The following is a 22,653-nucleotide window of genomic DNA, read 5'->3' on the forward strand; positions in this document are numbered from 1 at the left end:
CAAAAGGAAGAAATATATATATTTTACAATTTACTTTGTAAAAAGAAAACATTAGTTCATAGTTTCTGTTTGGCAATTTACTGTTTTAGTTAAAGTCAAGATGATTAATTTATTTTTACAACACACTATTTGGCTTTCTCTTTATTTATTTGGTATAAAAAAAACGTTAAGACTTCATTACTCAGTGAATTTATATATTTACACGAATGAATATATATATATATATATATATATGACCATGATATTTCAACTTACTTAATTAGATATTAATAAATAGACCGCATTAGAATCAATTAATTATCTGCTTATGAAGTGAAGACAAATCGGAGGGAGTAAGTCCAAAACATTTATTATTCTCGCTTCAGGATGTATACGACAATTTTTCTACATTAATTTATTTATTCCACCTGAGTTTTTATTTTAGTTTGGTAAGCTCCATTAAAGCCAAAGAATCTCAAACAAAAATTCAATTTCCTATCAAATAACAAACACTTTGATGCTTGTTTAAAAAGTATTTTTTAGTGAATGCATCTCGCTCGCCTGGAGTAAAGTTGAGTCCAGATATTCGATGCACCTTAATTAACATTGATTGAAATTTCCATTTAGCAATAGACATTACAAGCGCATGAAGACCCCTCTTTGAAGTGGCCTTCCAAGCCATTTAATTAAAAATAAACCATTTTTGAACATTTTAGGCCATGACTTTCGCCGCCTTGGGTTCTCCATTCCGACCGGGCAAATATCGTTTTAATAAAACTGCAGCCAGACAAACTTGCAACAAAGAAATCTTCCTCAACTGGGAAAGTAACTAAAAACCCAGCCAAAAACTAAACTAAATGCAGACATAAATATTTTATGCTTAAAGCAAGAAACTTTTGCAATTTGACTGCTGCTGCCACAGCAACTGCTGCTGATGTTGCTCCCTCTGTTGTTGCAGTTGCAGTTGCAGTTGCCAAAAACCCCGACATACAACCGGGCAAACAATGTGGCAACCGGCTTAGCTGTTTTGGCCCTTTTCCCCCTTTTGCTGCACCGTCGTTTTTCTGCTACTCGGGATTGGGCAAAGTCTAAACATAAGTTAGCATTTAAGTTGGCGCAGGGCGCAAAAGCATAAAACACGCACAGTTACAGACATGCAGGAAACCGCAGCTACACTCGGAAAAAAAATGTGTTCCAAAATGCATAATTTATTATTTTAATTATAAAATGGCCAGGAAGAGAGTTGCAGTTATGGTATTTGGGTAAGCAACTTGGAAATGAGAGAAATGTTTCAAATAGTTTACCTAGGGTAAAGAACTGAAAGCTATAAAAAAACCAATTTGGTTTTGTTTATTCCTAAAAGATAAATTAAATTTATATTTCAATTGGAATTTTGTTAACTCTAACTTCTATATTCTCAGTGCTTATATGTCGCTGAAGGCAGCTGGAGAGTTCCTCTAAAGTCCAGATCCGAAGTTGTTATTTGTGGTATTCACATACCACAGGTACATACAAAACAATTTCGCATGGGGCAAGTCAATTAAAACTTGCCACCTCTTTTGGCTGCCATGGGGCTTTCTTCAGTTGAAAACTTAATATTAGCTAGATGAAAGTCTAGGGAACATTGAGTAGTTACGCGGACAGTGTGCTTTTATCGCAAATTGGTAACTTAGAAGGCAATAGGGTTGAATTTCTTAATGAAAGTGTATTCGGCAAAAAAGAAGAACTTCAAATACGAATTTGAGAGACGTTCTTGATGCGAGTCTATAAGATTTTGTAACACTTGAATCTGCTGAACAATACTTAAAGATTAAGATTTAGTTAAATAAGAAATGTAGTTTTTTTTATAATTACATACTTTGCTTTATTCTTTTTCGGTTTCCCAACATTCTATTACGAAAAGAAAATAAATGAAAAGCGTAGAACATCAAAAGGCAGAGAGGACACCCATTTCATTGAACATGGAACGGCGTGGCCCTGAATAAATTACAGCTTGGCAACTAATTAAAATTGCATGAACACGTCTCGAATGAAATTCAATGAAAACATTTGATTCCGATGTTGTGGTGATTTCGCTTTAGTCTAAGCGTTTCATCTTGTCGTTTATGTCACTGTCCTGAAAACTTCTCATTGTTAACTTTTTCGACTCATTTGGGTAAATATTTGGTTTTTGTTATACTGCAGAGTTTGTTTAAATTTTAATTTAAGATTGCATTGTTGAGATATGTTGTTTTTAACCTTCACTTTAATTATAGACATGACTTTAAATCCTAAATTAAATTTGCCGACATGAACAATTTAATATTGTCATGTCTTTGAAGGCTCTATTGTCATACCTATCCTACTCAATTATGTCTTAGCATATAAACCTATACCCACACTAGAGCCCGCATTTAAACCACCTGTCCACGGACAGCTGGCCAATCAATTTGAATGCCCGCAATTTGTCCAACATTGTCATAAATGGCACTAATGCCTTAGGCCTTAAGGCTTCTCTTGGCGATTGCCCATGGACCACCTGTCAATTATTTTAACAAGACGAAACGCATCAATGGACTGTGGTCCATGTATGGTCATGGCGAGGCTTCGGCTCAGACGTATTTATCCATGGGAGGTTCATGGATCTGACTACCTACGAATATGTGTTTAACATGAATATATACTGATGTATTGGTTCCTGTATGTCCTGGCCAAAAAAAGCCATCAGCCAGTAAAGAAACTGGAAACAGAAGGGCGAAGCAAATCCCCTTTGCGTTGAAATGGCTTAATGTCACATTGTTTCATGCGGTCTTGTCACGTCTTCTTTTTTTATACAAACTTGGCCGGGTATGTTAGTTTTAAAGGAACCTTAAATAATACCTCAGGTTTCTGACATTTTCATCAAATATTTTTTATATAACGTAAATTTACGTTAAAATATTTCTCTTTTATAAAAATGTATAATTAGAGTGTGTTTTATTTTACTATTTATTTTAAAACCTAAAAAGTTTTGTTTGTATTGTATATGTCCTCAATTATATGATACATGCAATTATCTTGTAACTATTTGTCGTCTTTTTGGGTAACATAAATTCACTAATACCAAACTTGTTTTAGAAATTATTTTGATATTCGGTTATCTGTAATGCTTATTGTCTTAAACATTGGGTAACATCATCATCCTCAATTTTTTTTTAATTTCAGAGTGTTTTTGTTCAAGGTTTTACAAATAAATTGAAAATATTTTTAATAAGCATTGTTCATATTCACAGATATTTCTTAAAAATGACATGTTATTGAATATATTTGTACGTTGCATACACAATACAACTATTTCTAAACATAAGCTATAAACTATTATATAAGGCAATAAATTGACGACTCTGCCCAATGTCCTTTGTTCTGGCTGGCCCCGCACACGATGTCCATCAGTCAAATGTATATCGATTTCCCGCCGCCCTTGTGTCTCGCTGCGCAGAGTAGCGCCCTGCTGGCATTAGTTTTTGCCAATCAACACGCCCCAAATAGCTTGTCAATTATTTGCCAATTTCGAATCCCGAAACCGGGTGACAATGGGATTTACTCCGTTTCATTTAATATTTCTGATGCCAGCAGACACAGAAGAGCAGGGGTTCTTGGTCGGTGAACAGGAGGGCAGCGGAGTTGGCTCGCAGCTGTTATAAATAAAGATTTTCGACGGCCATTTAATTCATTCAAAATAGTCGTTTCCGTGAGCTCTTCAACCCCCCGGCCCATTTCAATTAAATTGCCAAACTTATTTATATTTTGCTGCCCGATGTAATCGTCGTCATGGGGATCACCATCAACCGCCTATCGATGGCAGGCTGGGTGTCATGCAAATTGAAAATTAGTAGCACTAAGCCTTTGACCCCACCCACTCTGTCAGGACACTCTGGCAGGACTAATTGCCATGCCCCGCCGCCCAGTTCGGTTCGCTGGCGAAAGGATTGACATTTGTGTGTTTTGTTTACAGTTTTTTCTCTGGCGACAGGAAGGGCTACTCATTCGACAGTTGATTTATTGAGTTGTTTAGGTTGTCCGGCGTTGTTCGATGTTTATGGGAACCGGAGAGGTTGCTCTAGCTTACTGACCTGAGAGTCTTGCTTTAATTATTAGCATTAGGCAACTTATTAAAACACAGTTGAGGAAATATATCGAGACTTGTACTATTTTTGTCTCTGAGGTCAACGAAAACCTTTAAAGTTTTGACTAAACGACTTTAAACCAACCAAAAGTAGACTTTGAATTTTTTTTCTAAAATTTAAATTAATTTTAATTTTTAATTAATTAACAGTTTCTGTGGCAACAAGGGATTTGCGGTTAAATAATAACTCAACTGTCCTAACAATGTATCCCAATTCGAAAAAATTCTAAATATTTAAGCCTTTAAGAAGAACCAACATATAATAAATTTTAAAAATTTCTGAAGTTTTAAGTTTTAAATTTAAGTTCAATTATATTGAGTGGTTTATTTATATGATTGCCTCTTCCTTGCAATGTTTTTGAAGTTTTTGTTAAGCTAAATCCCCTTAGTTTATTTAGCTCACTTTTCACCATCCGACGTACTTCGAGCACAAGTTTTTAATATTTGTCCAACTAAATCCTTGGCCCAACAAATCACAACACCTTGGACTCCTAATCGAGTCGGGTAAACAATGGCAAAGCCAAACTGACCACAATCTCAGCTACTTTCTCCCGTCCCTCTGTCCGCCTGCTATCAACAATGAAGTAATTGAAAAAATAACTCCAGCCATACCAACGCTCTGGCGTTAAAAAATATATGCCATGGCCTCTACACACATTACATCTGTGCCTGTGAAATGCGCAAGGACAGGCGAAAAAAGACTTGGACAGGAGAAGGACCAGAAGGAGCAGAATCCGGAGGAGCAGCAACAACTGGATGTCGGTGGCTCGCTCGTTGGTCACTTTGGCTCGTAGAGAAATTGACATTTAAACATGAAACTCCAGCAAAAGTCGATGCAATGACAATGGCTAGGGCACTTTTGGGAATGTCCTGCCCGTTGTCCTGGCAATCCCTGGCCCGGCTGCAATCTCGGCACTGGCAGCATTGCTTGGCAAACTTTATGTGCGTTCTGCTGAAAAAGAAATTGAAAATATATATCCCGATGTACGACTGGTTCCCATATGACTGTCTATCCAACTGTCCAACTGTCCAACCGTTTTCATCCTCTCTGAGCGTGCACTTATCGATTGCTCATACGCGGCGCAGCCCAAGTGTTTGAAAAGAAAACTTGAGTCCAATATCGCCAAAAAAAAAGAAAGGAAACAAAAAGAAAAAATAAAGCCAAAAATCACACATTTTTTAAGAAAGTTTGTGGGAATGGATGGTAGGAACCCATTAACACTAATCGCTTCCCCACAGACACATAAACAATTTATCTGACACACTTGCACACACACATATGCGCCGAGTCCTTTTGCTGCAAATCGGCCGCAAGATCGAAGCCAGACTTTGGGTTTTTCTTTGGCGATATTTTGCTTACGCTGCCGGAAATTTATCACGTTAACCTTTGGGAAATGCTTATATAATTTATCTTCAAGAGAGTAAATTCTCCCCCCAGAAAAAAAGAGTGGAAGCAGTGGAAAATCGCTATCCACAGCATCCAAAACAGCTTTGCGGGGCAAAAGGGAGCGACTGGAAAAGTTTTCCAACTGTGGCTGCTTTTCTCACAAATATACTCAGGGGTCCAGGTCCACAGGTCGGTGTGTGTGAGTTACGGATGTAAAAAATTACCAAGAGTTTGAAAACAAGGCGGCGGGCTCACCTTTTTGACTCAGACCCATTTCGCACACCCCAAAACATTGAGTGGGTAAAAAATTAGCTTAATTTTGGGTGTGCTATGGATTGATGAGTCCCCATCCAAAAGCACTTGGCAAATAATTAATAAGCATTGGACGTGTAACAGCAGCGGGAAAGGTTTGGAAAATTTTTTTGGTTTTAGCTAAGGCCAAGGATTCTGAGAATTGATTTAATTTTAAATTTACTTTTCCTAACAATGGTGCTGAAAAATAAATAAAAATATTTATAATAACGCAAACAATATAGAAATACAAATAACAATTCTTTTAGAGGGTTTAACTGTTATCATCATTTTCAATTCAATGTTTTTGAAATTTTAAAAACAATTGGAGTTTTGAAAAGTTAATTTCGAATTTAAACAAAAAATAAATAAATAATTTAAGCCATACCAAATGGGTTAAAGTTTTAAAGTTTTTTCTCTCTTCGTGACTCTTTGGGGGACCTCATTTAGTATGCTTTCATTGGAAACTTGTGCTCTTCTTGCGCAACAGTAGTGCGATTTTTTTTGCTAACATTTCTTCATTGCTCACCACATTGTCGTCGCTTCATTAAGAAAGTTTTTCTTTACAGTTCTCCTAACATAAATGCTGAAAACTTAATTTCTTCTAAGTGAACTTGTTAAGTTTTACCCGCCGTTTCCCCCTATATTTCTCTCCATCTCTTCTACTTTCTCGGCACATTTTTTCGTTACTAAGTTAGGGGCGATTCTATGAAGGGTTGTGGAAAGTTAGGTCTGTTGTTTTGTGGGCAACTTCTAGGTTTTGCTTCGCCTCTGGCTGTCGCTGACACTTGGCTGCCCACATACATTTTTTTCCCGTTCCGCGACCAGCTTTAAGCGCATTAAAAAGGGTACTCTGTCGCGTTTAGAGGATATTGTCTGCATTTGAGTGGGAAATTAAAATCTTAAATGTTGTGAGCAGAGAAACGTACAGAATGTAATTACATTTTGCACGGAGATGATCTGCATTTTATGTGTAGAAAATAAACCAATAAGACCACAACAATAGTCTCCCCGTAGACTTAAGATTAAAATATAATTTAAAAGAAATTTTCTACATTTTGATGTTCTCGAAAATTCAATTTATGGTAAGGTAATAAAAATTATGGTATTAATTAAGAAATTTAGTTTGGCTGATTTGAGCGATTAGCTTCCTTACTAAATCTAGTTCAATTGGGACGATAGTTTGTGCATTATTTGTTAAAAACACTTTTAATTGTTAGTGCATACAAAACACTTTACTTCTTATTTAGAAAAAGCTTGTTAAACAATTTGTTTCTTCTAAAAGTCAACCTAAAACAAATGTTTTCCCCAAAGTGCCGTAATTAAGTGGTTAAACATGACTGAAGTCTAATGAAACACTTTTGCTGACTTCAAGGGCAGACATCGAAAAGTGCATCAAATTTCAATTAAATCAGACACACATCAGCACTTCATAAACATGAATAGAGTTCGGGGCTATGGTCGAAAAGGCCGAAACTCGATCCGACCAGACAGTCAAGGAGACTATGCGAATGGAGCCAGGTTAGCAAGCGATGCACATTCAGTCAAGTTAAATGAACCGCATCTATTGACTATCACCCTCTCTTTCTTGCTTTATTTCGATCTCCCTCTGTCTCGCTGTCGCACATTGGTTAAACTTTCGCAAAATTAGTGGCATATTGAATGGCAAGAATTTCAAAAGTATCGTCGACCTAGTGCTCTTAATAGATCTATTAAAAATCGTAAGAAAATATCCGTAAAATATTAATTTTTTAGCTCAATTGTATTCAATATGCTACAATAAAATTTTATAAAAAAGTAAAGCTTATTTGTTATGAAATACCCCTTGATTTTGATATTTATTTCCAAAGATTACTTAATTTAAGCACACAAACAAAAAGCTGAAAGCCATGTCTATTAAAGAATGATTTATATTGAATTTATTTAAAGAAGACAGTTTTTTATATAAATTAATCTTTATTATTGGTCAATAGAATTAAAATTATTAAATTTTTTCAATATTTTGCTATCAACTATAAATATTGTTTAATATTAGAGTCAGTTTTGATAATTTCGTGCCACTGTGTTGTGTGCAGTGCTGAGAATCAAACGACGATGATGGCAAATTTTCCTTTCAAGGCAACATAAATTTTTCAAACGATTGACTCAGCAAAATGACCATGAATGTGTGACATCAGCAGCCCCTGCCGCCCTTCTCCAGCCCCCAGCTGCCCCGCCCACCGTCGTCGTCATTATCGTCCTGCAGCGGGACAAACAGAGACAGACTGAGACAGCTGGAGGGAGCGAGAGGTGGCGAGGCCATCCTGTTCCATGGGAGCCGGCAAATATCCAGAGGTAAACACGTGCATTGCCAGCTTCCGTTATCAGTCAGCTTGTTTGCCAGACAGCCGGGCTATTTCCATTGGACACGCCCACCTGGCCAAAATGTTCTGCCTCCCCTGTCCTCAACTCCCTAACAATCATACAATCCTACACATTCGTCTATATTTGTCTGCTTATTGACGCTTTGAAGTCCGTTGAAGTCATACAATTTTAACGCCCCTTACTGAGTAGCTGTCTTCACTCTTCTGTTTGCTCGTGTGTTGAAAATTAACTTTGAAAGATTTTCGCTGGCATAAAATTGCTTGACATCGAATTTGCGGTTCAATGGGTTTGATTTTCGCACAGGATATGTTAAATGCTGTATGTGTTGGGCACACAGTGCGTATGATTGATTTAATTTGACAGCAATGAACAGAGCGGCGCCCATAAATGTTTTCAACAAAATTGAGCTTGAAATGAAGCTTAGGTACCGATGTATGTTCAAAAATCAATTTATAAATTTCCATTTTCTTTTAGTCTTTTTACTGTTTTTTTTTGGATCAAATTTTAGTGGTCTGTCCAATATGTGATTTAAAATTTGTCATAATATATACAAATGAAATACATATTCAGTATTAAAAATACATTTCAAAGAGGTCACCTTTACTGAGTGGGTAACTTTTGGGAGTCATTTTATTACCCTACGCAAGGGTAAACAAATTTAAATGATTTTGAGTTGCCCCGGGGTTAAGCCATCGGGCATCAACGTGGTAGCAACTAATAAAACGTGCAGTAAATATTGATGGATTGGATTTTTATTTTACGACACCTCTGAAACATTCCAGCTGCAGCAATACACTGACCACTGAAAAAAACGTAAGCTAGAAAAGACAGGCAACAGAAATGAACATAAACCGAGGAATGTTGTCTGGCCAAAGAGGATAACTAAACAAAGAGAAAATCACGTTTTGTAATTACACAAAAGAGAATACACACAGCCAGGGAAGGAGCTTTGCCATCCTTGAGAGGCTTGTGTTCTTTTCCCCATGAAAAACAGGCGACCAACGGACCTTGTTTATTTGGGTAAGCAAAACAAAACACAGAACTGAAATGAAAATGCAACAAAATAATTAAAAATCGTGTGGTGCAGAGGTTGATTTCCCAACATGGGAGCCTCGCCTCGGATTGTCGCCAGTCCGAAATTGCTTATGAATTGTAAACAGGAAGGCTTTTTCCCGTCCAGGAGCAACCGCAGGTCCTGGCCAGTTTGTTTGTGCTACGTGTGAATTATAGCATACTTTCAGGCGCGTGCTGGAAATTATATTTAATGGACACGAACGAATGGCAGTGTAAAGACAACATGATCAAATTTAATGTAAAAATATGTTGAATGAGAACTCTATTCTTAAATAACTTAGTTTTACAGCTCTACAAATTTAAATAACAAGTATTTTTGGGGAACTTATAAAATGAAATTAAAATTTTCAACAAATATGACAATTTTTTTGGCTTATTGTGCACTGTTGAAGAGCTCTTTAAGTATATAAATTATAGATATGTAGTGTATTTTGCAGCAAAAAGTTCATATGAGCTTGTGACTACGAATTTTTGTGGAATTTATTATCTCGCAAAAATGGAATCTAGTTGGAAATGCTTATTCGCTCATAAGCATATATATTTGCATTTGGAAACTTGGATCAAGTATATTTTATAATTTTTGAAAATGAAAACGGTCATGATTGCTAGCAATTCACCAGGCAATCCAGGCTTAAAGAAAACTGATGGAGTAGATTCTTTTACGCCCGGGGCTGCCTCTATACGCTCTGGCCAGCCGGCGGCTACATCAACGCCCAGTAACTTGATACGAAAGAGCACCAAGGTTAAGACTCTCCAAAGAAATCTAAAGGCATCAGGTGACTCGACGTTGGTACGGCGGTTCGAGCCGATTCGTGCTTGCAAGACCCTTGAGAATTCGTCGGGGAACTTATGTCAAACGAATTCCCCAAAGTCCCCAAAGATTGTCAAGACGCCAGTGAGGACCCCAATTAAAACGCCAAATTTGCCAGTGAAGTCACTAGTAGAGTCTCCAGTGAACTCACCAGCAAAGAAACCAATGAAGTCAGGGATCTCTTCTAAGTCAGGTTTTCCTAAAGCAGGAACTAGTTCATCTTATACAGTACAACGGAATGAAAAAAAAAGTCCTCTAGTCAAAACGCCGGCAAAACGGAGTCAACTCGGAAATCTGCAAGTGAACATGGTATCTCCTTTTCCTGCGAATCCCCAAGTTGAGCAAAAGATCGAGATTCGGAAGGATTCAATCCAGATTCAACCCCATGAAACAAAAGAGTGCCGCGAAACGTCAACCAACACAGAAATTTCTATACCTCCGAAAGCAAACATTCATGGTAAATTTTTTAAGGGATGCGTGGTCATGTAAACTAAAAAGATTTTCTAATTTGACATATTTTCTTTTGTAACATCAATGTACTGTAAAAAAAAAACAAATTAAAAGATTGTTTCTCTGATAGGATTCCAATCCGAACCTGTAGAAGCTAATTTCGAGATAATTTTGGGATTACCAACATAAAGTTATGCTCAAGGATATGTAGAAGTAGGTCATGTAGCTGGCTAAAACAAGCCAAACCTTTCACAAGTTTGATCATAATAGTTAAATATTCTAATTTTTTTCATATTTCAATTCCAGTGTGCAGATGGTCCGAAAACTTATCCATGGCTGCAAAAACAAATTCCATTGTAGTTCCATTGCAAGCAAAAAACGAGGAAAAACAACACGAAGCAGCCGCAAACAAATTGGGGGATCGCCGGCGTAAGCCTACCAAAAACAAGTCACGTTTCGAGGCGCAGGGCACACATGCAAACACTGAGTTGCAGGCCTGTTCGCATAATTGTATTGCATAATTTTAGCACGCGCACTTTTCCCCGCCGATGCCACGCCCTTCAAGCCCCCGACAATCATCACGCTATGTGACGGCAAACTAAGCGCAGCTCATAAATACGCCTAGAAATATGCTGCTATATTTTTGTAGCTGCCGCACACACAGATACACAGACAATTCGTACTACTTTTCTCATTACAAATTGGATTTTGCAGTCACATTTCGCTTATTACGTTCAAAATCCATGCAAATTTCTTTGCATGCACCCAGCAGACCCGCCCCAAAAAGTGCTTCACCCATTGAACCGCAGTTCCTACGCCCATTTTTTCCTCTACTTCCCATCCACACTGGTCGAAAGAGGGTTAATCAAAATAATTTAATAACATTTTTCACACTTGAAAATTACTTATATTGTATTCAGTAAGTTAATATAATATTTTGCATAGCTTACTTTTTAATTAACGGTATTTCCCAAATGTAATTTTATGATTCGATTTTGATCGTACTTGTTTTAATACTTTAAATGCTCTAGAAATTAATGTAAGGGAGAGTGGTGTAATTCGGCCATGATATCTTCAAATTTTGTTTGTCCTTGGAAGTGTTTCTGATGTTATTGTAATGTGGCGGAATGGTTGAAGAGCCCACTCTTTCCTAATCAAAATCAGTATTTAAAATGAAAATGCTATACATTTTTTCCTACAGTGTGTGTTTGGTAGGTTAGCAAAAGCGGGCGTACTGGCATCTTATTACTTTTGCCCACAGATAGCTGTAGATACCAGTGAACACACAGGCAAACAAGCAACTAGCAGCACAATAATATAGAGAGACGGCGGCTGCCAAGTTTATTGTGCAAATATAATTCAGTTTTCTTTTCTCTTTGGCCGCCCTTTTTGTCCCTCGCCCTCCTTCGCTTGCAAATTAGCTGTGTGCAACGTGATAATGCCATTTCTGTGCATTTCGCCAGCTTACAAAGTGCGCTGAAAGAACTTTATTGTCTGCAAAAGTGTAGATTATATAATCATGCTAGTGCTGGGCCTCGGCAGAAGGGAGAATTGTTAGAGGCCTGCTGCAACCTAATGATAATCTTTATTTGAAAACCCGAAAAACAAACGAAAGAACACTAGTATAATGCGGGGTATCATATCGATTCTCCGGAATTGGTAGAATACGATTATTTTTTAATTTGCGTAACAAGTTAATCAGGTGGATATGTATCGTTTTCTTCTTTTTAAATGTATTCATGATCCTGAACAAAATTTACATTTTCTTGAGACAAGTAGGGAAGGTATTTATCCGGAATGTCTGTGCTTTTGAAGAATCAAATTTCAACTATGTAATCTGTAATGTTTGGATTTTACATGATGCTGCATCCCTTACGAAGGGTATTTCCATTTGGTGGAATCGAAATGTCTGTGTTGGTTGACGTTTCGCGGCACTCCCTTGCCTCAATTTGAATCGGGAATGAATCCTCCTGAATCTGGTTCTCTGGCTCCACTAGCCCCTCATGAAGTTCCGGCAACACGACTTGCTGGTCCACGTTGGGTGGGATCTCGTAGGACACTTCAGAGCGGCTATCACCATCTACGACCACGGACTTTATTTCCTTGTTACGATTCATGGAGAAAGGCGATACCATGTTCACTTTTAAAACTGAGAGTCGGGCTCGTTTTGTGGGCGTTTCGAAGCCTGTCGATGTTGAGGATCCTTGGAATAGAGTCCGCTTTCTTCCATTCTGTTGTGCCGACAAAGCTGAACTGGTGCCAGCTTCAGGGGAATCTGGCTTAGGAGAAAACTCTAGTTTATTTGGAGACTTCACTGGCGAATTCTTGGGAGACTCGGTTGGTGAGTGGTTTGATGTCTTCATTGGCGTCTTCATTGTCTTTTTGACAATCTTTGGGAACACCGGGGAACTCGGTTGATTCGGGGTCCTCGGCGCTCTCTGAGTGGTCTTCTTTGGGGTGTTATATGCACGAATCGGCCTTCGACCCTTGATACCCGCGAATGTTAGTGGTATACGGCTCACCAAAGACGAGTCACCCGATGCTGTCGAATCCCTTCGGAGAGACATCAACCTTGGACTTCTACGGATTAAGTTAGTCGGCGTGGATGTCGCCGCCGGCTGGGCAGTACAAATGGAAGAAGCCTCAGGTGTTGAAGAATTTTTAGCAATCTTTTTCATTTTGAAAAAATATAAATTAGCTTGCTTTCTGGGTGAGCTGTAGACTTCTGGATTAGCTGTAGCCTAATGATTTTAAAGGCAAATGCATGGCCAACTAAAAATAGAGTGTGCGATTTAATTAAATTTAATTTAAAGGGTCGGACGTGTCTCCTTTACTGCTTTGAAATTATAATACCCTTTGCAAAACTAAAACAGAAACGGCTCTAAGAAACTTAACTAATTAGGTTGCAACTAATTGTAATGGCTTAAACAAATTTAATCAATTCTCTGAATCAATCTGACATAGATTAAATAACAATAAGCGCCAAAAGAAACAACAGCGAACAGTATCACATTTTTTGAGGACCTCACTCTGTTAAAAAACAGAAGATATTAATTAAATTTAATGCCTGTCTAGAGAAGCGACGACGGCTACTGGCAGGCAAAAGAACGAACAGTAACGAGAGCCCATGGAAATAACCGCTGCAAAAACTTTGCCAGCTGTATTGCATTACGCCTTTAATTCCATTACAGACCCAGTGGGGAAAGGAGCTGGTCCATAAAATGGACGGAAAACACTTGTAAAGTCTGGCGGGCGGCCACAGTCTCATATTCCGTGGCGCCTCGTCCGAAATTGCAGCTCAGCAGGGTGCTCGATGGGGATAATGTTGGGGGCGGAGCCAAACTGCGGGATCGAGAGCCTCTTGGCGGGCTAGAGTTTATTATACCCTTGCAGAGGGTATTATAATTTCAGTCAGAAGTTTGCAACGCAGTGAAGGAGACGTTTCCGACCCTATAAAGTATATATATTCTTGATCAGCATCACTAGGAGAGTCGATCTAGCCATGTCCGTCTGTCCGTCTGTCCGTCTGTCCGTCTGTCCGTCTGTCCGTCCGTTTATATGCAAACTAGTCTCTCAGTTTTAAAGCTATCTGCATGAAACTTTCCCAAAAGTTGTCTTTCTATTGCAGGTAGTATATAAGTCGGAACGAGCCGGATCGGACGACTATAGCATATAGCTCCCATAGGAACAATCGGAAAAATAAATGAAAAAAAATTATAACTTTGCTGTTTTTTAATTTTTTGTTTAGTTCTTCGACATATAGTAATGGTAAAATATTTCCGATTTACGGTTTAAATTTCATCAAAATCGGACGACTATAGCATATAGCTCCCATAGGAACAATCGGAAAAATAAATGAAAAAAAATTATAACTTTGCTGTTTTTTAATTTTTTGTTTAGTTCTTCGAGATATAGTAATGGTTTAATATTTCAGAATTACGGTTTCAATTTCATCAAAATCGGACGACTATAGCATATAGCTCCCATAGGAACAATCGGAAAAATAAATGAAAAAAATTATAACTTTTCTGTTTTTTAATTTTTTGTTTAGTTCTTCGACATATAGCAATGTTTAATTATTTCAGAATTATGGTATAAATTTTATCAAAATCGGACGTCTATAGCATATAGCTCCCATAGAAATAATAAAAATATATAAAATAACTATCTAATAATTGAGCTGCAAATAATCATAGTTTCAATGTTTTTTTTAGCACATACTCAAGTAAATCATAATTTAAATGTTTTCAAAAGTATTTAATTAATGCAATAGCTGCAAGGGTATATGAACTTCGGCTTGCCGAAGTTTGCTTTCCTTCTTGTTATTTAATACTTTGAACGCCATGCGTTGAAATTAGCAGCCATAAATCAATGAAACGACCAGCACAAGTCCACAATTAGCCGGGACGAGAGCGACAAAAGCTTCCTGTTATTTGAACTAGCTTTTTAAGCTAATTAATTCTTATGTTCCCATGCTGCTCAAACTGAGGGTTAAGCTTCTTTGGAATATGGACTGGATTTCAAGGTTATTTCTCGTACATGTATATCATTTAAAATAAGAGTTACTATTCAGGCTCACAACATTTTTTCCATAACAAAAGTATTGTATATTAAAAGTCTTTATACCCTTGCGGAGGGTATTATAATTAATCATATAGCTCTCGTGGGAACAATCGCAGTATTAAAGAAAAAATTACAAATATATTGTAACTTCAGGAATTTTCCATTTTTTTTCAGAAAATTCAGAGTTACGCTTTTAATTTTATTTATTATTATCGGAAAGCGATATCATATAGCTGCCATAGGAATGTAGAAACCATTGGGGAGAGAATCATCATAGTTTCAATGGGTTTTTGTGGATGCTCATGTAATTTAAAGTTTAGATGTTTTCATGATGTTTTTCTTTTTTGGAAAGCTGCAAGGATATTTAAGCTGCTTTCTTGTTTACTAATAATTTGCATCCAATAAAAATACTTAAAACTAATCGAAAATGTTTGCAACCATTTTTATTGATAATTTTTGAAAAAAGTTTTAAGCTTTTATCAGTATCATGGAAACAGGTAAGCTCGGCGCTGTAGTTTTCGTACTTTCATTAAGTATTACATTTTTTTGAATGGATTTTTTGATTACAATACGGTTACCTTTACTATTTGAAAAATATCGATTTTCTTGGTCTCCACCTACAACTTTTTCTATGCGACTATTTGGAACATGTCTTTCGTTTTCACCGGGAATATCTTTTGGTTCATATCTGTTGCCTGCAGCGGGAACATGTTTTTGGTCTTCATTTGCCGGATACCTTTCGCCTCCACCTAAACCATATCCACTCGCTCGACCGTCATTTGGATTATATCTAACTGGAGTTGGTCTAGGGTCTCCATAATTCGAATGCACATCTTTTCCGCCTGCAACTTGCTCTTTACCCCCATTGGGAAAATAATTCCCAGTTTCTTCACTGGGCAGATTTTCTTGGTCACTATTTGAGGAATCGTTTGGTACAATCCCAGCCGCTTTATCATCTTCATTTGGAACATTTCTTCTGCCTCCATCTAGTGCATGTCTATCTCCCTGACGGATACTTGTGTTTTTCCACCCATAATTCGGCTGCGGCTGCTTCCCAATTAAATTCGCCTCGATCTGCTGTGTTATCCAGCCGCTCATTTTGGAAACATCAGTGTAGACTGCAGGGATCGCCTCTCCGCATCCGATTCCAAAGGCCACGATGCCGGCCTGCTCGAACCTCTGGGGATCGCCTCGGATCGGACAGAACAGAGGTGCTCCTCCGTCGCCGTCGCACGAATCCTTGCCGATTTCTCCGCCGGCGCACATCAGGGTGTCATCCAGCCTGAAGTCTGAGGAATACCTCAAAAGTTCATGCAGTTGCCGCTCGCAGGTATATCTGTCCACTATCGGCACCTCGATCTTCTTCAGGATGTTCATGTAATTGTTGTCCTCGATGTGTTTCTTACCCCAACCACTGACAAAGCATCGGTCTCGAATAAAGTTCCGGTTCGGCGGCGGCAGGCAGATAATGTTAATATGGCGGGATAGCTCGAGCGGTCCCTCTAGGAACAGAAGGGCCACATTGTTGGCTCCAGTTGATATAGAAAAGTCAGGGTGGCGAACGATCTTCCTGATGGCAACATCGACATGTTTCTGCTGCTCGGTTTTAGTATTGAAATCCCATTCGCCAGCCCGCACAATGAGCTGGCCTTCGTTCACTTTTTGCGTCACATGCGTGGCTGTGAGCACCACATCCGGGGCAATAAGGGAGCCGGCTGCCTTGTATTGCAGTCTTGTGGCATCCAGCAGAGCCACCATCCAGGGCAGCTCGGCCTCCTGGGCCAGGTCATCAAAGCCCCTTATGGTGAAAGTCAGGCCCATGCTGTTGACGTTGCCGCAGTTCCGCTGAAATGGGTACCAGTTATTCATAGAACTTATCTTCCGAACTTCTGATTTGGGACAGCAGGTTTCCGTAGTGGCACATCCCCGATTTCCGCCTTGAAGCTCTTGAAAGTCTATGATCGGCTTTCCGTTCTCGGTGCCAATCTTGCAGTTCGGCCGCAGCACACACTCGTTTTCCAAGGAGCCGCCGCAAAATCTGGCCATGACTTCGGAAATAGTAAGCTGAAGGCCCAGGATAAAGTAAAAAAGTAACCCGTGTAGGGGAACCATTCGGATTGCTGATTGTCAACACACTGTCGACTGTAAGTGGGTGCGAAAACATATATGGCGATAGACATCAGACTTCTCTTGATAACGTGACCCGAGATGATAACCCAGATTTCCGTGCAGTATATAATTAATATACTGTATATAGATTAAGTTAAGTGTTTTTGTCGAATAAATATGACTTATTCTTGAAAATTTTTAATTACACTTTAAATTCAATAGTCAGATAATTATTTTTATTATTCCATTTTTCTATCAGTGTATATATTTATACATAAAAGAGGTTGATCTGCTCCAAAAAGAGGTTGATCTGCTGCCTAATCCATCCGTTCATTTTGGAAACATCAGTGTAGACTGTAGGAATCGGGCCTTGGATTCCGGCTCCGAAATTCACGATGCCGGCCTGCTCGTACCTGTCGGGATCGCTTTGAAGTGGACAGACCAGAGGTGCTCCTCCGTCGCCAACGCTGGAAAGCTAGCCGATCTCTCCACCAGCGCACATCAGGCTGTTATGGAGTCTGAAGTGAAAGGAGTAGGGTTCTTGCAGTTGCCGCTCGCAGGTAAAGCTGTCCACTATCGGCACCTCGATCTTCTTCATGATGTTCATGTACTTGTGGTCCTCGATGTTTTTCTTACACCATCCACTGACAAAGCATCGGTTTCGAAGGAAGTTCCGGTGCGGCGGTGGCAGGCAGATAATGTTAATATGGCGGGTAAGCTGAAGCGGTTTCCGGAGGAACAGAAGAGCCACATTGTTGGTTCCAGTTCTTATAGAAAAGTCAGGATGGCGCACGAACTTCCTGATGGCAACGTCGACATGTTTTTTGGTGCTCGGTATCGGTATTAAGGTGCCATATATCCAAGCCTCATCTATAAGGACAAGCACAAATTTATTTATGATTTATGTTTTCATACCGCAAACAAAAATTAAGGGAACTATTTAAAAATATCATTACGTATATCGTATCCGCTGATTATGGTCAATTTAAACAAATGCATATATTAGAAAGAAATTGGAGATTTAATTTGAGAGTCCGGTTATACTTAAGTGTTTTGCCTGGAAGACAGCCAATTCTAAATGCCTCTGAATCAGGCTTATGTGGAACATTTCAATTTTGCATTTGGAGGAACTTTCGGCGCAATTGCTTAACTAATTCCCCTGGCCTTTTCAACGAGAATGAGTTAAGCAAACAAAATGCGAGCAACTTTCCCCGCACACCCATTTGGATGGGATAGACAAGACAAACAGCCAAAACCAGTTACAACAACGTCGGTGCAGAAAACTTCAACAAGACAAGACACAACGCAAGGACAAGGCTAACATCAGCGTCTGGGAGGTGGGTGGTAGGGTGTTCTGGGTGGTTTTGGGTGGTTTTGGGTGGTGGCCAAGTGGGAGGTGGGCGATGGGCGGTACAAGTGGCAGCATGTTGGAGCGTTCTGCGTGACGGTTACAGCATGGCAAACAAGATTGGGGATGGGGTGGGGGGACACTAGTCTCGTACTGGTAAACTTCTACAACTAATCCTGACTGATGTTGCGACAATATATACAAACAAGCATCTGGATACACACTTTCATATAGTACATATCTATATGGAGTGGCGCAGGCACAACACATGCTTCGCAGCTACGCTTTGCTGCCTTCTTTTTAGCCCCAGCCCTACTTGTTTGCAATTTGTGTTGAAGATTTATGCGTTAGCGCAAAAGTTGCATTTCAAATGGATTTATATAAGAATAAGGAAATAATAACACTGGCACGAGAAGCACTTTCGCAGAGGGTTCAAGGCGAATGCGCCGTACGTGCGATTCGCATTCCTTAATCAACATTGGGGGACTAGCAAATGCAATAAAATACTTTCAGAATCTAGCAATTTTATTAGAATTACTTGTTTTAATCATAACGAATACATTGGGACTACATTTTGTATCTAAAAATTAAAGTGCTTAGCATGGAATTTTCCCTTCTCAGTATTTGCTATTTCATAAGAGTTACTAGCCTAAATTATAAGAAAATTCTATTATATTACTTGTTTGAATGAAAACTAAATTACGTTTAAAGGGGCATTTCAACTTTATATGCTTTAATGTAAGTATCTTAAAATCAATATATATGTTATGAATGTTTTATTGTAAACAAAAAAATATTTAAAAAAAAAATATAAAATATTGTAGATAAATAATTATAGTTTCAGAGTACATTTTATGCTTAACGATTATGAACATCTCATGCATATTTGTTATATTTTGAATTTATTTGACCTACTATTTACATTTTATTATTCAATACTAAAACCAATTCATGTTATTTATTTATCCCGCTTGTTGTGACACTTTCTATGGGCAATTTAATTATTGCAAGAATTATTACTCGCTAAAAATAAAATTAAATTAATGCTGACACCCACAAAAATGATGCCAAATTGGTTGCATTAATTAGGCGTGAATCGCACCGTGACCTGGGACCATTAAGCAAATTAGTCAGTTAACCTTTTTACTTCATGAAACAACAAAGCATTTATTGTGCACGGTTGATTGATAATTTTAAATTTAATTGGATTTCCTACTGCGAGAGAAGGGCAGTTTTATGAGTTGAAAACTATAAATAAAATACACGTCCGGGTAAACTTTCGGGAAATGATTGAATGTATTTTCAAAGTCACAGCTGTGGCTACAAGTTCACCGCACTTTCCACGTCTTGCATTGCATGTGTGTGTTGGTGAAAAGTTGAGTTCGAGTTTTGAGTAATTCAGCGACACATTTTCCGCCCACCCAACGAAATGACAAACTTTGTTCTAGAAAACTTAAGGCGGGCGTAGTAGACACTCTTTTTCCCTCCCACACAAAATAGTTGTTGTGACTACTTCTCCGGTTATATTCTTTTTACACTGCCAAAAAAATGAGCTAAATACGTTTCGTTTTAAAACAAAATATATATAGTTATGTTCACTTGCAAAATCGCTTCTTTATTTGCAGATATTAGTATTACAATATTTCATTAAAAACTTTATTTTAAAGAAATATTGAAGTAGTTTCAATCAATCAAAAAAATATAGCAATACAATTTTTAAAATGTTATTAAAAATTCAAAATTTTTTATTTACACTCTATTTTTCTAAGTGAACATTTCTCTTTCAATCGAATGTGTGCACTGTAGTAGCTTAATTAAGTGCATAAACTTCTAGGCGAAAATACACGCTGAGGTCCCTTTCTACCTCTGTTGATACACCTTTATACCCACTTTCTCTCCCACACACACACACACACACACACATATTTGCAGGTTTATGTTTAGGTCCTTTTACTCCTTTTTTAGCTCGTCATCAGTTGCTGTTGCCGCCGGTTCCCTTGGGGCAAGTTTTTGGGGCCGAGGTATAAATTTGAAACGCTTTACATTGTTTACGCAATTTGCCTTGGTAACAGTCACAGTTATCAAAGTGTGCAAGTGTGGGTAAATGTGAACGTGTGTGTGTGTGTATGAGTGTGTGTGTGAGCCTGGCGAAGTCCTTTGCTAAAGTGTTGCAATTATATTGATTGAATTTTGTGGCAGCTTCGCAAGAGCATCAGCCATATTATTCGCACGTCACCCAGGGGAGGCATTTCGCAGGGGGCGTGTTGGGGGCGTGGCAAGTCCTTTATCGCCAATGATAACCGTTTCACACCTTTCGGTATCTGGGGCTTAATTCTCGTCGCAGGCTCTTCGACCTAATGCGTCGAGGGTTATGTGGCCAATTGACTTCGGTATGATTGGTAGGGATATCGAATTAATCAAGTTGTGAAAGTGGGAAAGACCCGAAACGAGTTCTTTGACTTACCAGTCTATAGAATTTAAAGACATTAAAGACATTAAAGACATTCCAAATTACGTTTTTTATTCCATGTTAGTTAAAAGTTTACATATTTTCTTATTAAGTTTGCCAAGAGGTTAAATGTTAACACTGAATAGACATCTGTTTTTATAAATCTTGTTTTAGCTTAAAATATTATTTATTTAAACATACAACAGGGAAATGAAAATCATTTTTTTAAATTAGCTCGATGTTACCTAAGAATCTCTGTTTTCTTTCGTTGGGACTGTAAAACTTTTAGTTTGCTAAAGTATTAGCATATTTTTATGTCAAAAATTACTGAATTTAATAAGATTCATAGATCAATATCACCGATTTACTTATAACCAGACCGAATTTTACCTCATTTGTATTCATTAAACTAAATAAATGCATATGATAAATACCAATGGACTACTCTGTCAGCATTTATGACATCCCATTGGCTTCTTGTCAAAAATCAGCAAACAACTGGAATTCTCGTGTATGCTGAGCTGTCTGAATATGTGTGAACATTTTTGATATATTTTTACAGATTTTCTAATTAAAATTTTTACGCGTGTAAGCATGCTGTCACAATGATGACAGGGGTCAAAGGCAAATAAACGAATGGCTGCTAGGCTGCAAGCCTGAAACAAATGTTTATAAAGGTGGCATTTTAATTTGCATACGTTTACTTATTACAGCATATGTTCATATATTTATACTACATACAAGCGGCTATTGAATGCGTTATAAATTCAATAAACAAATAAATTAACAGAATTTGAAGCAAATCAGCGGCATATTTGGTTAATTTCCAAATATGCAAGCTAGCGGGCCCAGAACAGCATATGCAAATTGCCGCAGCTAAACTACAAAGAGTCTGTATTTGAACCCTGTATAATAAAGTGATAAAATATTTATACAAACACAAGGCTTATCGGTTCAAAGTTACCCTAATGACAAAGTGATTCTCTTTTCACGTTTACAGTATTTTTTTTTTTAATTTTAGAAAGGCTTAAAATTGTAGTTAACTAATTGCTAAGTTATGTTATTTTTAAATCAAACACTTTTTAAGTCTTGCAATTTTTTGTTTTCTAAGAAAACTTTAATTGATCAAAAATTATAAAAATATAAAAATAAGTTAAATAATTACATATTTTAGACTTACAAAGGGAATTGAAGTAAAAATATGTCAAAGTTCATTATAGGCTAGCCGTTTAACCTCTCTCAGAGCATCAATTATTTAGAGTGTGAATTGCGTTCGAGACTAACTTTCAGCTCACCTGGCTTTGATATTTGCATAGGCCACGCATTTTGTGATTAACAGCTTCCCAAATATAATTACGAAATTCCTGATTGCATATGTATGTGAACGGATGGGTGCGTGTATGGGTGCATTGTATGGCTGAATAATTACATTGTATTTAACTGAAACAGTTTTGCGTTAGTTGCCAAGGGTTATTCCCACCTAAGCCCTCCCGTTCCTCAAATTCATATATCCATATACCGTTTTCAACATAATTATTGCAATTTATTTTGCTGGTAAAATCTGCGCACACTATTTGCAAAGCACACATCCCGGCGCACATCAATACCGAGCACTTTCGTGCAATATTTAGTTTGATTTGCTGCAAATTGCATGAAGTGTTGTCGATTGGTTCGCCGCGCTCCT

The 22,653-nt window shown here is 38.0% G+C and overlaps 2 protein-coding genes across 2 annotated transcripts; both read right to left on the reverse strand.

Annotated features, from left to right (window-relative positions):
* Nucleotides 1-12,137: 12,137 nt before the first annotated feature.
* On the reverse strand, nucleotides 12,138-14,152 carry LOC128261471 (uncharacterized). Its single transcript, XM_052995186.1, has one exon. The coding sequence runs from the start codon at nucleotides 13,176-13,178 to the stop codon at nucleotides 12,354-12,356; it is 825 nt and encodes a 274-aa protein (XP_052851146.1). The 5' UTR covers nucleotides 13,179-14,152; the 3' UTR covers nucleotides 12,138-12,353.
* A 1,336-nt stretch (nucleotides 14,153-15,488) lies between these two features.
* Nucleotides 15,489-17,189, reverse strand: LOC128261428 (phenoloxidase-activating factor 1-like). The gene has a single exon (XM_052995123.1). The coding sequence runs from the start codon at nucleotides 17,173-17,175 to the stop codon at nucleotides 15,532-15,534; it is 1,644 nt and encodes a 547-aa protein (XP_052851083.1). The 5' UTR covers nucleotides 17,176-17,189; the 3' UTR covers nucleotides 15,489-15,531.
* Between the last annotated feature and the right edge of the window lie 5,464 nt (nucleotides 17,190-22,653).

Source organism: Drosophila gunungcola, unplaced genomic scaffold (genome assembly GCF_025200985.1).
Source record: "Drosophila gunungcola strain Sukarami unplaced genomic scaffold, Dgunungcola_SK_2 000001F, whole genome shotgun sequence".
Lineage (NCBI taxonomy): Eukaryota > Metazoa > Arthropoda > Insecta > Diptera > Drosophilidae > Drosophila > Drosophila gunungcola.

What these genes read in the sequence shown, in the direction of transcription:
- LOC128261471 (XM_052995186.1), bottom strand. Translation starts at nt 13,178, where the DNA reads ATGAAAAAGATTGCTAAAAATTCTTCAACACCTGAGGCTTCTTCCATT.
- LOC128261428 (XM_052995123.1), bottom strand. Translation starts at nt 17,175, where the DNA reads ATGGTTCCCCTACACGGGTTACTTTTTTACTTTATCCTGGGCCTTCAG.